This window comes from Mobula birostris, chromosome 12 (genome assembly GCF_030028105.1).
Source record: "Mobula birostris isolate sMobBir1 chromosome 12, sMobBir1.hap1, whole genome shotgun sequence".
Lineage (NCBI taxonomy): Eukaryota > Metazoa > Chordata > Chondrichthyes > Myliobatiformes > Myliobatidae > Mobula > Mobula birostris.
The window spans coordinates 91,962,751-91,980,023 of record NC_092381.1 but is presented as its reverse complement, the minus strand read 5'-3'; the positions used below and the strand labels follow the sequence as shown (position 1 = coordinate 91,980,023).

At 41.8% G+C, this 17,273-nt stretch overlaps 1 protein-coding gene across 1 annotated transcript in view; it reads right to left on the bottom strand.

The window, feature by feature from the left end:
• Positions 1–17,273, bottom strand: part of astn1 (astrotactin 1) — a 2,762,425-nt gene that overhangs the window by 53,332 nt on the left and 2,691,820 nt on the right. Inside the window, exon 21 of the mRNA XM_072274559.1 lies at positions 14,012–14,147. Coding sequence (XP_072130660.1) covers positions 14,012–14,147 — 136 coding nt within the window. The remainder of the gene's footprint in view (positions 1–14,011; positions 14,148–17,273) is intronic.

Genomic DNA, 17,273 nt, shown 5'->3' with positions numbered 1-17,273 from the left:
AGTGTTGAGGATCAATGAGATCTTGGGGTCCATGTCCATAGGACACTTGAAGTTGCTGTCCAGGTTGGCAGTGCTGTTAGGAAGGCGCATGGTGTGATGGCCTTCATCTACCATGGGATTGAGTTCAAGAGCTGTGAGCTAATGTTACAGCTATATTAGACCTTAGTTAGATCCCGCTTGGAGAACAGTGTTCAGTTCTGGTCACCTCACTACAGGAAGGATGTGGATACTATATAGAGAGTGCAGAGATTTACAAGTATGTTGTGTGGATTGGGGAGGGTGCCTTATGAGAATATATTGAGTGAACTTGGCCTTTTCTTCTTGGAGTTACATAGGATGGGAGGTGACCTGATAGAGATGTATAAGATGATGAGAGGCATTGATTGTGTGGATAGCCAGAGGCTTTTTCCCCAGACCTGAAATGGCTAACACGAGGGGCATATTTTTAAGGTGCTTGGAAGTAGGTACAAGGGGGGTGTCAGAGTTAAGTTTTTCACATGGAATACACTGCCGGTGATGGTAGTAGAGCGAGACACAATAGGGTCTTTAAGAGTCTCTTAGATAAGTACATGGATCTTAGAAAAATAGAGGGCTGTGCAGTAGGGAAATTCTAGGCAGCTTCTGGAGTAGGTTACATAGTTGTCACAACATTGTGGGCCAAAGGGCCTGTAAAGTGCTGTAGATTTCTACGCTCTATGTATGTGGTAGGAATGCTCCTTTCTCTCCAGGTCACATGCAGTGATAGAAGGCAATTTATCTGCTGCTGCTAGCTGTTCTTGCCTCCCTTTGGGTGGATGATTTTTCCTAAGGTATGGGAATAATGCTTCTAAGTTCAAAACTGTGACAAATTTAGGGTCAATTAAAGACTTGACTCACAAAACCATGCTGGCCATTGAGGGGAACCTAACTTTCTTTATAATGTAAAATGCAGGTGTGGTGACATAATTTTTGAAATTATGCTGATTGCTCCTTATATGTATTAAAATACTTTAGCAGCATCACTCCTCTCTATCATGCTGAGGGGCAGCTGTAACTCAGTTTCACATGGAAATGGATGAGCAAGAACTTTGGGCTTTTGATTATTAGGAAGCACTGAATAGCAAGCAGAAAACATTGGCATTTCAGCATATTCCCTGGAGAAATTTAACTTAAATTGTTTGAATTAGATTCTGAATTATAGTTGGCAAAGTTTGTTCAAACATGGGAGTGATGTAGGAAAATCGCCAATGTCTGCAAGTAAAAAAAAAATTAGAAAGACAGAGGATTTCTCAGTGGAAAAGAACAGTAAAGAACTCGATGCTTGTTTAAGTGACAGGAAAGAGAGAAACAAAGAGAAAAAGAGCAAAGAACAGCATTCTGGAAAGATTTGAAGAAATTTGAGACAGGAGAATCTATTGATATCATTGCTGTCCAATAAATAATTGTCCTTGCAGTGAAATGACTAGAACTTTGTGACCAGACGACTGAAATACCTGACAGATAAAGATCATTAGAAAAGACCTTAATACACTGTTGGTGATGATACACCTAGCAGAACAAAGTGAAGTAACGAAGTCCAACATTGTACAGACTTATGATAAACTATATAGTGGTCTGCATAAGACATTAATGATATACACAGCCTGATTAAACGGTTCCATACGCAGAGAAAGATGTGCACTAATGCCTCTAAAGCCCCTGATGGATTATCACCAGTGTGAAACTTTCCTTGATAACAAAACAAATGCTCTATGGTAGATCTTGGATGATGCTCTAAACATTTTTATCTCAATCAGATGTGATAATTGCTCTAAAATCTCATTACCTTGACATATTACAGTACTCCTCCTACATTATGCCGGCTGGTGGCATAGTGGCATCAGCACCAGACTTCGGAGCGAAGGCTCCCGAGTTTGAATCCAGCCAGCTTCCTTGCATGCTTTCCATCCGTGCTGGGTTGAACGTCGAGCTAGCAACTCAGCCTCGTAAAAATAAGAAAGCCTACTAAAAAAACACCATTGTGACGGTGTCCCAATGACTCCACTCGGAGTTAAGGGCTTTCTTATTCTTCTTCTTCTTCCTTCTACATTATGATTGATAAATTCTGATTTGAATTAGTGCAGCAAATAAATGGGTCAGTTACTTTAGAGTAACAGATGAAGCTGGGCATCTGATGTTGGCATGGTTGTTGGTTCACTTTTCCAAAGATCAGGTTCAATCTTGACCTCATGTGCTGCCAGTGTAGAGTTTGCACATTCTCTTCATGGTCATATGGGCTTCCTACAGGTAGATCCAATATTCCAAACATACTGGGTGGTTTAATGGCCACTCTAAGTTAACCATTAGTGCAAGTAAGTGCCAAAAGGATCAGAGAGGATTTGATGGAGATGTAGGAGAGAATGTTACAGTGGTAAAGCAAAATAAAGACAGGCGAAATTGTTCACATGAGGTTGTTTAGCATGGAGCTAGCATAGTTCACAATATTTTATTTTATACCATCCTGGTCGAATACTAAAGACCTATGTAAATCAACTGGGAGGAATGTTTACTGAGGTAAACCCCTGCTTCAGGCAGGCTTCAATCATACCAGTGCTGCTCAAGAAGAACATGGAAATTTGCCTCAATGACTATCATCCAGTAGCAGTTACAGTACATCCATTGTGACAAAGTGCTTTGAGAGGTTTGTCATGAAACGTATCAACTCCCACCTGAGGAGTGACTTGGATCCACTCTAGTTTACCATCATAACAGGTCAATAGCTGATGCCATTTCGCTGGCTCATCATGCAGTCATGGAACATCTGGACAGTGAAGATGCATACATCAGGACTACAACTTAGCATTCAACACTACTATTCCCTCAAAAGTAATTAATAAGCTCCAAGACCTAGGTCTTGATACCTCCTTGTGCAATTGGATCTTCGATTTTCTCACTTGCAGATCCAGTCAGCTCGGATTGACAGTAACATCTCCATAATCACCGTCAACACAAGTGCACCACAGACCTGTGTGCTTAGTCCCCTGCTCTACTCACTTTATACTTTTGACTGTGAGTCTAGGTACAGCTCCAATCCCATATTTAAATTTGGTGGTGTCACTACTGTTGTTGGCTGAATCAAAGGTAGTGATGAATTGGTATATAGGAGGGAGATTGAAAATCTTGCTGAATGGTGCCGTAACAACAACATCTCACTCAACATCAGCAAAACCAAAGAGCTGATTATTCAGTAGATGAAGAGAAAACTGGAGATCTATGAGGCAGTCATCATCAGTGGATTGGAGGTGGAGAGGTTAGTAACTTTAAATTTCTCAATGTGATCATATCAGACAATCTGTTCTGAGTCTAACACATAAGTGGCAGTACAAAGAAGGTATAGCAGCGTCTCTACTTTCTTTCAAAGGTTGCGTAAATTCAGCATGTCATCCTGAACTTTGTCAAACTTCTATAGGTGCACAGTAGAGAGTATCCTGACTTGTTGTATGATGGCCTCGCATGGAAACACCAATCCTCATGAATGGAAAAGCCTACAAAAAATAGTGGATACAGTCCAGTCCATCACAGGAAAATGCCTCTCCACCATTGAGCACATCCAAAAGAAGCGCTGCCAAAAGAAAGCAGCATTCATCTTCAATGACCCCCATCATACAGGCCGTAATTTCCTCACGATGCAGACATCATGAAGGAAGTACAGGAACCTCGGGACTCATTGCACCAGGTTCAGGAACGGTTATTACTTTTCAACTACGAGGCTGCTGAACTCTCCTCAACCCTGAACCGAATTCCACAATCTATAAACTCACTTTCAAGGACTCTAAACTCATGTTCTGAAAATTATTTATCTATTTATTACTTGTTCTTTTTTGTATCTGCACAGTTTGTTGTCTTTTGCACACTCGTTATATGTCTGTCTTTGTGTGTTGTTTTTCATTGATTCTATCGTGTTTCTTTGTGTTCGCTGTGAATACCTGCAAGAAAATGAATCTCAGGGTTGTATATGGTGTCATATATGTTCTCTGACAATAAATTTACTTTGAACTTTGTGCAATAAGTAAGAAAATAACTCCTAATATATTCAGGAGTTCAAATAACTAGTATTGTATTCAGAGTTGACAAAGCAGAGATGGAGAGAAAGTAAACATCCCATTTCTGAAGCTTTTCATATTCTCAAGTTTTATCATTCCATGGAGTTATGGCTGATCTTGGCCCTAACTTCTCATCTCACCCTACCAAAATCTGTTAAGCCCAATTTTCAAACCTCCAGTAATTCATAAACTTTTAGAGGAGTCAGTTCTTATGTTTTCATATTTTTTACAACATAGAAGGTGGCCATTTCAGTCTATCGAGTCTTTGCCATCTTACAGACCAATTAATTTTCCCGATAAACTCTTCTCCCTGCATTCCCAAGTTCTACCACCACCTGTACGCCAACCCGCACATCCTTGCACAAGGAAGGAAACCCATGCAGTCACAAGGAGAAAGAACTCCATACAGACAGCACTGGAGGTCAGGATCAAGGATCAACTTTATTTTATATGTATTAGGCATTTGATGGTCAGGGTGGGACATGCAACAAAAATCAAGATTCAACAATCATGAAGAATAAAAGGTTAAAGCATTAATATGGAATAAAGTGTGCATAAAACATAAATAATTGGAATGTAGAGAGAATTATGAAAAGTGTTTTAAAGTGCTTAGAGTGCAATGTCATGACAGGGATTATGAATGGAGCGGATTGAACCAGGGTCACTGGAGATGTGAAACATCAAGTATACTTACTGTACTGTTCTTGCACAACCATTTCTGGGGGATTGGGTTCTGAATTTGGTCCTAGCTGACTAAGCTCTTCTTGCAATGGTGCATTAGTTATATCATTGTTCTCGATCAGACTAAAACCTGGTGCAGTTCCTATATATCCAGTCCATGATCTCTCACAAAGGAGCTACCAGGTAAAGACTTACTGACATCTTTTGTTATTGCAAATCTGTTTATAAACTGATGAGTTCAAAAATGTAAACAGAAATGCGGGTCCAACTGAAATATGGGAACCCTGACATTTAAAACTTCTGGCAAGTCCAAACAATGTCCCAGAACTAAATGGCAATTCACTATTTTGGCAATCATAATTTTCAGGCTGACTATTAACGGTTACTGAAATGTGTGAGTATTTCTTCAGCACAGGAATATTGTCAGTGTAGTTGGAAGGGCTGATGATTGTAAAATGGATGAATATTTCCACAGTTCACCTGAATTCAGAACAGGTGTTATCCAACAACAGCTATATGTCAAAGTGCACAGTTTATGAAAAGGGATTAAATGTATTGATTTACTGTCAGTTTAGTAACTGCTTGAGCTGAATGGTACAAGTAATCACTACTCTCCACATATTCCAGTCTCAAGATCGAGTACAAGCATCAATAATGGAAAGTACAGACACCATTTCTCAACCAGTTCTGCTCATTAACGGCAATCTGAATCCAAACAACCACTCTGCCATCACATTCTTTCCTCCCCCTTAACTTCTACTACTGCTTACCCATATTTTGATGTTGATCTGGCATACACACCTATCATTAGCACATTTGATTGTCTCACAAACTTCACTTTAAATATAGTCTCCTCTTCCTTGTCCTAGGAACATAGAGAATTACGGCCCTACATTTTTCTATCATCCATGTGCCTATCTTTAAGCTTCTTGAATGTCCCTAATGTATCTGCCTCTACCACCACCCCTGGCAGGATATTTCACGCACCCACCACTCTCTGTATAAAGAATTTATTTCTGACATCCCCCTGTACCTTCCTCCAATCACCTTAAAATTATGTCCCTTTGTAATAGCTATTCCTGCCCTGGGAAAAAGTCTCTGGATATCCACTTGATCTATGCTTCATATGATCTCATACACCTCTAATCTCTGATCCTCCTTCGCTCCCAAATGAAAAGACGTAGCTTGCTGAACCTATCTTCATAAGACATGCCCTCTCGTTGAGGCAGCATCCTGGTAGATCTTCTCTGCACTCTCAAAGCTTTCACATACCTCCTATAATGAGGTGACCAGAACTGAACAACAGTAAATATATACGTTCCTTCAAGCCAGATCCCATAATCATTGCTTCTACCTCTCTCCAGTCTCACTTTGCAGTTTTAAAGACTTCAGTTAACCCCACGCACCTCCTTCAATCATCTGCAGCTCCATCGATTTTTCAAATCACTTTTTCTTTGTCTGTAACCTGCCCTTCATTGCCTCATTACACTAGAAAATAGAATTTAAATCTGCATTCTGCACTTTATCTCTGATTGTACTTGTGAAACAGGATTGATGGAATTAACAGATGATTCCTAAACCAGACTCTGAGTTTTATTCCATACTGAACATTTTGTCTTATTGATTTCAGTCATGTCTTAAAACAAGATCGATTGCGAGGGAACTATGCACTCTCTGGAAAAGAGCAAGGAAGCCTATGGAAGGAATTAACTTGACCTTACTTCAAACACCTCCTGGATCTAATTAGAATGTAATACTAACAGAAACTTGGAACAGAGTTAACACCTTCATCTTCATTACACCACCCTCCTGTGCATTCACCCTCCTATCCATGTGGTCTCGTGTACTATGCAAGCTAAGCAAGTATAACAATAACTTGCTTGTTTGGCATGTTTGGTGCCTCTCAGTGCTTCATAAGGTAGGGCAGCAATGGGCGCAATCAAAAGTTAACTCAGGTGGTGAAAAACTTTTAACAGCTGACCCCAAAATATGGTTTTCAGAGCTTAGAGCTTAAGGAGCCAAAGGCATGTTTGCCAACTATCAGGGACATTGAAGCAGGTAGAACTGAAAGAACATAGCATCCTTGGAGAGTTGTATAGTTCAAGGAATGCTGAAAAAGAGTGAAGGCAAACCTTCAGGGCTATTGCAGACATCCCACCTCTCTTGGAAGTTCCGGAAGTCTCCCGCATATTAATAGTGGCTCCCTGATGCCCGCAAATTATATACAATATCACGGAAATCAATTTTTTTGAGAGCGAGCGAGAGAAAGCAAGAGAGAGTGTGAGAACGACCATGACAGAGAGCGTGCAAGCGAGAGAGAGCGAGAGCGCGCAAGCGACCATGAGAGAGAGAGAGAGCAAGAGAGAGTGCGAGCGAGAGCGCGCCATGGCAGAGTGTTCCAAAAAAAGAAAATATAAAACGTACGTCACCCCAGACTACACTAAAGTGTACCCCTGCCTAAAAGGGGTCAAAATAATGACAGTGTTGCTCGCTGCACTGTTTGCAACAGTGACTTTTCTATTGCCCGTGGTGGGTTAAGACTGTAAAAGACATGTTGAGGTGAGTTTAACAGGTGTTATTCGTTCATTAGCATAGCTAATGTTATTTAAACTAGCTGGCTAGCTGCTAAGGAGCTACTCTATTGCAGACATCCCATCTCTCCCGGAAGTATCCCGCAAATTGATAGTGCTACCTCCCTGAAAGGAGTTTTTGCAGGGTGGGATGTCTGCTATTGTAGACTCAGATTTGAAGCCTATCTTTGTGAATCCCTTGTAATAGGAGCCAGTGAGGATAAGCATGCAGGGTGAACAAGATAAAACAATTTATGATATAAGCAGCAGGGTTTTGGATCAATGCACATTTATAAAAAGCACATGCATTGGAATAATTAAATTTAGAGACAACAAAAGAGGGTTTCAGCTGCAATGGGCCAAGGAAAAAGATGGGAATGGATGGTACAGCTGATGGCGGGAATGTGGGTTATAATCTCAGCTCGATGGCAATCATGTTGATCCATAACATCTGACACATCAGCTTCAAAACATCTGCCAAATGAGATATTAGAATGAGGAAGTGGTCCAAGATTCATATTTTAAACATAAATAAGGGCATCTGGGATGACATGAAAGTGGAGCTAGCTAAAGTGAACTGGCAAATTAGGTTAAGTGATCAGTCAGTCCAGATGTGCTGAAAGATTTTTAAGGATTAGCTTTTTATTTGTCACATGCGCCGTACATTGAAACATACAGTAAAATGCATTGTTTATGTCAAATCAAATCAGTGAGAATCATGCTGGGCAGCCCAACATAGCATGTCTGTAATTACCAACCTTAACCGCACGTCTTTGGAATTCGGTAGGAAAATGAAGCAGCCAGAGGAAAGATATGTAGTCGGAGGAGAACGTGCAAAGTCCTTACAGACAGCAGCTGGTATCAAATCCCAATCATACAACTGGTGCTGTTAAGTATGGCACTAACTGCTATACTGATATGTAGTTGCAGCTCTTTGAGGGTCTCTGCCAGAATACACAAAATAGATGCACCCCAACATGGAAGAACAAATGAAGGGCAGGACTTACCACCTGTGGCAAATTTAAAATATTAGTAGTTGTAAAGACAACGGTGGTGTAATTGGTCATTCTAAATTACATCTGCTGTGTGGATGAGTGGTAGATCTTCGAGGATGTTCATGGGAATGTGGGAAGAGTAGGTTACAGTGTCATCATCTTCCACCAGCTCCACTGTTGAGGTCTTAGCTGGATTGCTCTTTGTCTGGAGCTTCCCCCTTGGTCTTATCTCCAGGGGTGACCCTACCAGGAGTTAAACTCAGGATGGCATTGCTCTTGGGATTTCAGGAACTCACAAGCCTTTCCACCGTGACAAGGTGATGATCCCTTGAGAAGAATCCAGCTTCCTTCATTACTTGCTGTTCACCTAGGAGGAAGGCTGCCGCAGTGAAGGGTTCCCAGTCATTTTGCACTGCATGCCACGGGATCCTGATCCCGATCTGCCAGGGACCATATGGTGGCTCCTGTGCATCAGCCTCCCCAAGTTAAACAAAGTCTCGCACAGGCATTCTCTATTAAGGTGGGGGGGGGGGGAATGATGCAGTAGTCTCCATCATCGCAGATCAATGAATTGATTTGTTATGCTCCCATCTCACTGTGAAATGATGACATATCTTTGTCCCTTTACTGGCGAGAGAGAGAGCCTGTGGTATGTCAGTTTGATGATGTGACCAATTAGCTTTTGCTGCACTGCAGATCATGGCCTTTCTTGAGGGCTTTGTTTGCTTGGTGGGTAGAGGGTGCTGATGCTTTTTTTTGCAGAATTAAGTGGAGGAGGGAGAGAAGGTCATTGATTTGCTACTGTTTGTGTGTGGGAGGAGGGAGTAAGGGATCTCTGGGGTTCTAACATTTTTACTGTCACTGATTCTTTGGGGCATTTTTCTGTTTTCATGATGTCTGTGAAGAACAAGAATTCGGGTTGTATATTTCTCTGATATTAAATGGAACCATTGAACTCTTTTGTCAGAAAAACAAATTCAAGGCATCTTGGCAGCACCCCGATCTAAACAATGGTATCTCATTGACCTCATCATGGTCCAAAATGGGCACCATTGTGATGTAAATATCACAAGGATCATGATTGGCACAGATGATGGCTGGACAGATCATCACCTGATCCTCTCTATCATGACCATTAGACTCGAAGATGAAAAGGAGAAGGGTTCATAAGAAGCAGACCAGGCCAAGACTAAAACTTGACAGCCTGTTTGATACTGCTACTCAACAGCGATTTCAGGCCTTGTTTGGGAAAAACCTCCAAAAGAAACATCCAGACAATATCGAAGGACACTTGGGTCTGCTTAACTCCACCATTATCAATACCTGCAACACACCCTTGGGTATAAGTCCAGAAAGCATCAGGATTGGTTTGATGATAGTGACAAGGAGGCAGATCAACTTATCTCCAAGAAAAGGAAAGTCTTTTGTGCTAGGCAGAATGACATTGGTAGCAAGGCCAAAAGAGAAGCTTACTGTAGAGCCAAGGCAAATGTCCAGCGCAGTGTAAGGGAACTAAGTAAATTGTAGTGGACTGAGAAAGCTCTGGAAGTCCAGAGACTGGTGACATGAGAGGTTTCCTCAGTGCCACCAAAATAGTCCAAGTTACTTTGGATTAAATCCCCTGCACTGAAAAGATGTGAAGACCTTGCTAAACGTTTGGAAGAATATCAATGATCAATGGGGAGAGAACTTTCAAGAAATTCTTAACCGTGACAGCACTGCTGAACCAGAGGTTACTAACCAAATCTGCCAGAGACATGGGGGAATCCTCCCAATGTGAAAGACTCATGAAGCCTGAAAAGCAACAAAGTTAGTTAGACCAGCACTCCCGCACCACATACACATCCTGCTCTTGAAGATCTGCGAAAAGCAACAACTGCCCTCAGAGCTCAGGGATACTCTAATAGTGACCATATTCAAGGAGAGAGACAATGTGGATTGTGTTAATTACAGAGACGTCTCCTGCTGTCAACAACAGGCAAAGTTCTTGTACATATCCTTGTCAACCAACTCCTTCCGCTACCTGAAGAAATGCTCTCTGAATCGCAATGTGGTTTCAGTCCATCCAGAGGTACCGTAGACATAATCTTCAGAGAATGACAATTACAGGAAAATGCTGTGAAAAAGGCAATCTTTGTACGGTTTTCATAGATTAGACAAAGACATTTAATGCAGTAGATCGCCAAGCTCTCTGGCATATGCTATCAAGATATGGCTGCCCTGACAAGTACTTACGAATACTGAGGCTAGTGCCTATCGGCATGTCAACCACAGTACTCAGCAATAGTAGTCCTGCCCAAACAGCCACTTATCCAGCCCTCCATGAAAGATGTTGATATTGCCCTTGAAAACATTGACCACTTTGTCTACCTTGGCAATATTCTCTCCTCAAAAGCAGACATTGACCGAGAGATCAACCACCACCTCAGCAGTTCAAGTGGAACCTATGCAAGATTAAGGAAAAGAAGGTACAAATTTGAAGGTACAAATAGAACTTTCGGTCCATAGAGCAGTCATCCTACCTACTTGATTTTACGGAACTTAATTATGGACCACCCACAGTAGACACGTGAAAGCCCTGGAAGAACACCACCAAACAACCTTATGAAATATCCCGAGGGTCAGCTGGAAGGATAGATGCACTAACACTAGCGTACTGGAGGAGGCCAACATGAACAGCATCTCCATCACGATAAAGCAATACTCTCCTTCCCACCCTCCCCCACCTTCTTTATAGGGCCTCTGCCCCTTCGCTCTTCAGTCCTGACGAAGGGTTCCAGCCCGAAATGTTGACTGATCGTTTCCACGGATGCTGCCCGGCCTGCTGAGTTCCTCCAGCGTGTTGTGAGTGTTGCACCAACTCCAAGGGATAGGTCATGTCATTCGGATGTCTGCCCAAACAGATCTTTTATTCCCAGTTGAAGGAAGGCCAACAAGCCCCTGGTGGGCAAAGGAAATGCTTCAAAGATAAAATAAAAATCAGCCTGACAAAACTCAACATTACATCTAAAAATTGGGATGCTATTACAATTAAAGTGTTGGCGCATGGCCAAGTGATTAAGGTGTTCATCTAATGATTTGAAGGTCGCCAGTTTGAGCCTTGGCTGAGGCAGCGTGTGTGTCCTTGAGCAAGGCACTTAACCACACATTGCTCTGCGACGACACCGGTGCCAAGCTGTATGGGTCCTAATGCCCTTCCCTTGGACAACATCGGTAGCGTAGAGAGGGGAGACTTGCAGCATGGGCAACTGCTGGCCTTCCATACAACCTCGCTCAGGCCTGCGCCCTGGAAACCTTCCAAGGCACAAATCCATGGTCTGATGATACTAACGGATGCCTGTTAATTACAATTATTAGATACACCTGGAGGAAATATGTTTAAGAAGGAGCTGTGGTACATGAGAGCGACTTCTGCTGTATCACAGAAAACAAGCAGCAGCAGCAAATGGAGTCAAAGAACAACCAAAAGACCCAACCACTAACCACAGGTACCATTTACTTGTGTCCACATTGCACCACAATATCTACATCACAAATCGGCCTCTACAGCCACCTGAGGATCCATTAATAGACAAATTCATAGTAGAACACATACTCGGCTCATGTGATTGTACTACTAGTAGGGAATGGGATTGTTCTGGAACAGACATAGACTTGATAATCTGAAATGGCTCCTTTCAATGTTGCAAAAATGTACAGTAAAAAAATTAAACTGAAAGAAAACCTCACAATTGCACAAACTCAGGTGGCAGGTCACAAGATTGGACAGAATATAATAAAAGTTCAAAGAATGGCTGAAAGTTAGAGCAGAAGATAACTGAAGTTCCCAGTTAGCTAAGTTTCATGGAAGTAGTTAAAAAGTTATTAAAAAGGCAAGCTACCATTTACGCGAGTAACAAATTATATATTTAAATAAAATATAGAACAAATTAGAATGCTATCAATACTACCACAGCATTACAAAACTGTGTATTAGCTTCTAATAGTTATCAACGGAGCAATTCACCTAGTGTACACATTCTTTTGATTGACTGTAAATGAACAAAATCAGCACAAACATGTAAGGTAGATACTGGGCTGCCTTCATACAATGATTGCATCCTCCAAATCATCATTTTCATTGTAACATTCAAGATGATTGTTGATACCTTCAAATTCTTCATAGTCCCTAACTTGTTGAAGTAGTGAAATCATTTCAATTTCACTCCTGGTCGATTCTGGCATCTCCAAGCATGAATGCTTGAAACCACAGTGAGCAAAACGGTTCTGAATTGTCTTTTTGCTTATTTTTCAACAACTATAGGTGACAAAAATCACTGCTTTTTGAACATAAGCGCATGCAACTGACACTGTTTAAAAACTGTTTGTTGTAAGCGTGGTGTACTGTCTAACAGCCACACAAGTGCACCCATCTCACGTTAGTTCGAAACTGTTTGGGAACAGCCTCTTGCCCCAATTAAATGGTAAAATGTCCCAAATAAATGAAAGAAACCAGGCTACTTTCTTGATTATTGTTTGCTCTTTAAGAGTTGTCCCAACTAAGGAGCTTCCCTAATTAACTGGAATCCACTGTATATAAAAACATAAGGGTTCATTTATAATCTAAATTTTAGATCATTAAGAAAGAGTCAGAAAGTGAGCATTTGTCCTCTTGAACGTTAGAAAATTAATAATGGAAACAAGGAGAATGCAGATACAGTGAACTGGTATTTTGCATCATTCATCACTATGTATGATGTCAGCAAATAGCTGTAAATCAGGAATTGAAAGTAAGAGAAGGAACTCTGGAAGGTTACAATCATCAGGAAAGTGGTACTGAGTAAATTGTTTGGCAAACTTGACATAAATGGATCTTTTTCTGGTGTGAAGTATGTTTCCAGTGATTTGACAAAGGGACCAGTGCTCAGTTTGCTGATGAGACAAATTTAGGTATGAAAGTAAAACATATAGCTGGAAACTGAAAATAAAACAAAAAACCTTAGGAACACCCAATAGGTCATGTAGCCCTAGAGAAAGATGTGTTTCATCAAATACTGTGTATCAAAATTGGGAAAAGTGAGAAAGTAAGTGAGTTTGAAAATGCAGTGATAGTAGGGGTCGACGGAACAAATGGAATATCTCTAACTGGATGAGATCAGGGTTGCTGGGTGATCCCTCACTTCATGGAAGCATTTAGCTAATAGATTCATGAAGGAAGTTAATAAAAGTAAAGTACCTTTTAAATCACTTTAAACTCTTGGATTAATAAACTGCAAAGTGTGTTACTATTTGAAACGTTGTGTTAGTCAACATGAGGGATAATGGAGTTGAAAAAAAGGGAAACATATATCCAAATACTGTATTTCTGATTATAGGACAGATTCACATACCACTCAATAACACATCTCATGCTATTCTGGCATTTGCCCTTGCCTTTCTCAATATAACTTTCAACAGGTTCCTTTCTATAAGGATGCTGTTTCAGCGAGTTGGTTTACTCAATGCATAACCACTGGAAGCAAGAGATTACAGCGGACTTCTAAATTTCTCACTCAGCAAACTATGTATTTTCGCTCCAGAAGTGAAATTTATAAACGCTGTCCTATTTAACCATTGCTGATCCTCCTCAATTTTCTGACGGTAAACTTCACGGAAACTTCCTCTTTCCTTTCAGGTAAATTCTGCAAAGGAATTAATTGATAGAATATTCTCAGTATCTACTCACATGTATGTAGTATCAGGCTCAAGGCATCTGATTATTAATGATATTGAGCTTGACACTGTGTCAGGAACTTTCCCCAACATCACACATGGGGTCTTGGATCCAGAAGCAATGTCATCTACGAAACTCAACACAGATTCTGCAGAAAGAGGGACAATGAAGGATTAACAAATTAGTTAAGTAATCAATCAGAGCCAAATATATTAACAAGGAACTGTGTGGTTAATAGCACCTGACACTGTTCATTCTAATGTTTCTGTTGAACATCATGGCCACTGAAATGACAACGGATTAACATGAAGGTTACGCACTAAATTTGTGAAGAATTTGAAGCCTAAACACTTCCACATTCTATTCAAGGTAAGTATCAAGGTAAGAACTTAACCTTCATGGGAACATATTTCAAATTAGCAGGGGGATACTTTGTCCAGTTTGATAAGTACAGTTGTCTCCTCATAGGAATGTGACAAAAATTCACTTCTAACAGCTACATATCATGGGTTGTGTAAGACCAGTGACAAAGAGGTCAAAGAGAGGGTCTGTGGCAGAGGACTGAAACAAAAACTGAAAGGGATGATGAGTAATGTACACAAAATGCCCGAGGAACTCAGCGGATCAGACGCCATCTATGGAGAGGCTTTTGGGCTGAGACCCTTCAACAGGACCTGAACCTTCAACAGTTTATTCATTTCCATAGATGTTCCCTGACCTGCTGAGGTCGTCCAACACTTTGTGTTGTATCTGTAGAATCTCTGGCGTTACTGATCTCTGTGAGTGAAGGGAAAAATGTAGGCTTTCCAATAATAATTAAGCATGGAAAAGATGCGTAAAGGATGTATAATTATATGTTCAATGGGGCCCTCCAAAAGGATGTAAATCCAAAATCCTGTGGATGCCTCTGGCACAACAGAGATCACAGCAAACAATCATTCAGTTCTGCCTTCAAACCAAAGCTGTCCATTGGCCAGATAGTTGTGAATTGGAGAAATTTGCAGGTCCAAGGTACAAAAAGGATAAAACAGTTGATGAAACACAGGATTTCTTTATTCAAGATCAATGTACATTGATTATCATTGTATATGGTATACAACCATATGGTTTATTCTTCAGCAGCTTGAATGGGGCATGACTGCACAAGCGCGTGGAGGTCGGCCAGTGAGAACAGCGGGAAGAGCTTAAAAGCAAGCAGAGTTGAAAAGGTGACGGTTATTTCTTCAGTAGTTTGAACGGGGCACGACTGTACAAGTGCGTGGAGGTCGGCCAGTGAGAACAGTAGGAAGAGTTTAAAAGGAAGACAGATTTACAGAGAGGGCATCAGAGTAGTGGGAGACAGAGTAGGAAGGCTTTGGCTCAATGGGGCTTCGGCAATAAAGGGTCAAAGCCAGGTAGGTTATCTATTTAAAATAAAAACAGTAAGTATGTGTGTGAGGCCGGTTTTCTGTGCTCAGTGTCAGATGTGGGAGGTCCTGGAGACTCCTGGCCTCCCAGGCGACCATATCTGCACCAGGTGTGTCGAGCTGCAGCTGCTTAGAAACTGCATTAGAGAACTGGAGCTGCAGCTTGATGACGTTCGTCTGGTCAAGGAGAGTGAGGAGGTGATAGAGAGGAACTATAGGTAGGTAGTCACCCCGGGACCACAGGGGACAGATAAGTGGGAAACACTCAGGAGAGGGAAGGGCAAGAAGCAGGTGCTAGAGAGTACCTCAGTAGCTGTCCTCCTTAACAATACGTACTCCTGCTTGAGTATTGATGGGGGGGGGATGACCTACCTGGGGGAAGCAACAGTGGTTGCACACCTGGCACAGAGTCTGGCCCTGTGGCTCAGAAGGGTAGGGAAAGGAAGAGGATGGCAGCAGTGATAGGGGACTCTACAGTTAGAGGGTCAGATAGATGGTTCTGTGGACGCAGGAAAGAAATGAGGATGGTAGCTTGCCTCCCAGGTACCAGGGTCCGGGATGTTTCTGATCGCGTCCACGATATCCTGAAGTGGAAAGGAGAACAGCTAGAGGTCGTGGTACATATTGGTACCAATGACATAGGTAGGAAAAGGGAGGAGGTCCTGAAAACAGACTACAGGAAGTTAGGAAAGAAGTTGAGAAGCAGGACCTCAAAGGTAGTACTTTTGGGATTACTGCCTGTGCCACGTGACAGTGGATATAGGAATAGAATGAGCTGGAGGATAAATGTGTGGCTGAGGGATTGGAGCAGGGGGCAGGGATTCAGATTTCTGCATCATTGGGACCTCTTCTGGGGCAGTTGTGACCTGTACAAAAAGGATGGGTTGCTCTTGAATTCGAGGGGATCAATATCCTGGCGGGAAGGTTTGCAACGGCTATTGGGGAGAGTTTAAAGTAGAATTGCTGGGGGGTGGGAACTGAACTGAAGTGACGGAGGAAAGGGAGGATGGCTCACAAATAGAGAAAGTTTGGAGACAGTGCAAAAGGGAGGATAGGCAGGTGATAGAGAAGGGACGCACTCAGTCCAATGGTTTGAGATATGTCTATTTTGATGTGAGGAGTATTATGAGTAAAGCGGATGAGCTTAGATTGTGGATCAGCACTTGGAGCTATGATGTTGTGGCCATTACAGAGACTTGGAAGGTGCAGGGGCAGGAATGGCTACTTCAAGTGCCAGGCTTTAGATGTTTCAGAAGGATAGGGAAGGAGGCAAAAGAGGTGGGGTCATGTCACTGTTGATCAGAGATAGCATCACAGCTGCAGAAAAGGAGGAAGTCATGGAGGGGTTGTCTACAGGGTCTCTGTGGGTGGAAGTTGGGAATAGGAAGGGGTCAATAACTCTACTGGGTGTTTTTTTATAGACCACCCAATAGTAACAGGGACATCGAGGAGCAGATAGGGAGACAGATTCTGGAGAGGAGTAATAATAACAGGGTTGTTGTGGTGGGAGATTTTAATTTCCCAAATATTGATTGACATCTCCCTAGAGTGAGGGGTTTAGATGGGGTAGTGTTTTTTAGGTGTATTCAGGAGGGTTTCATGACACACTATGTAGATAAGCCTACATGAGGAGTGGCTGTATTTGATCTGGTATTGGGAAATGAACCTGGTCAGGTGTCAGGTCTCTCAGTGAGAGAGCATTTTCGAGATAGTGATCACAATTCTATCTCCTTTACCATAGCATCAGAGAGGGATAGGAACAGACAAGTTAGGGAAACATTTCATTGGAGTAAGGGGAAATATGAGGCTATCAGGCAGGAACTTGGAAGCATAAATTGGAAACAGATGTTCCCAGGGAAACAAATGGA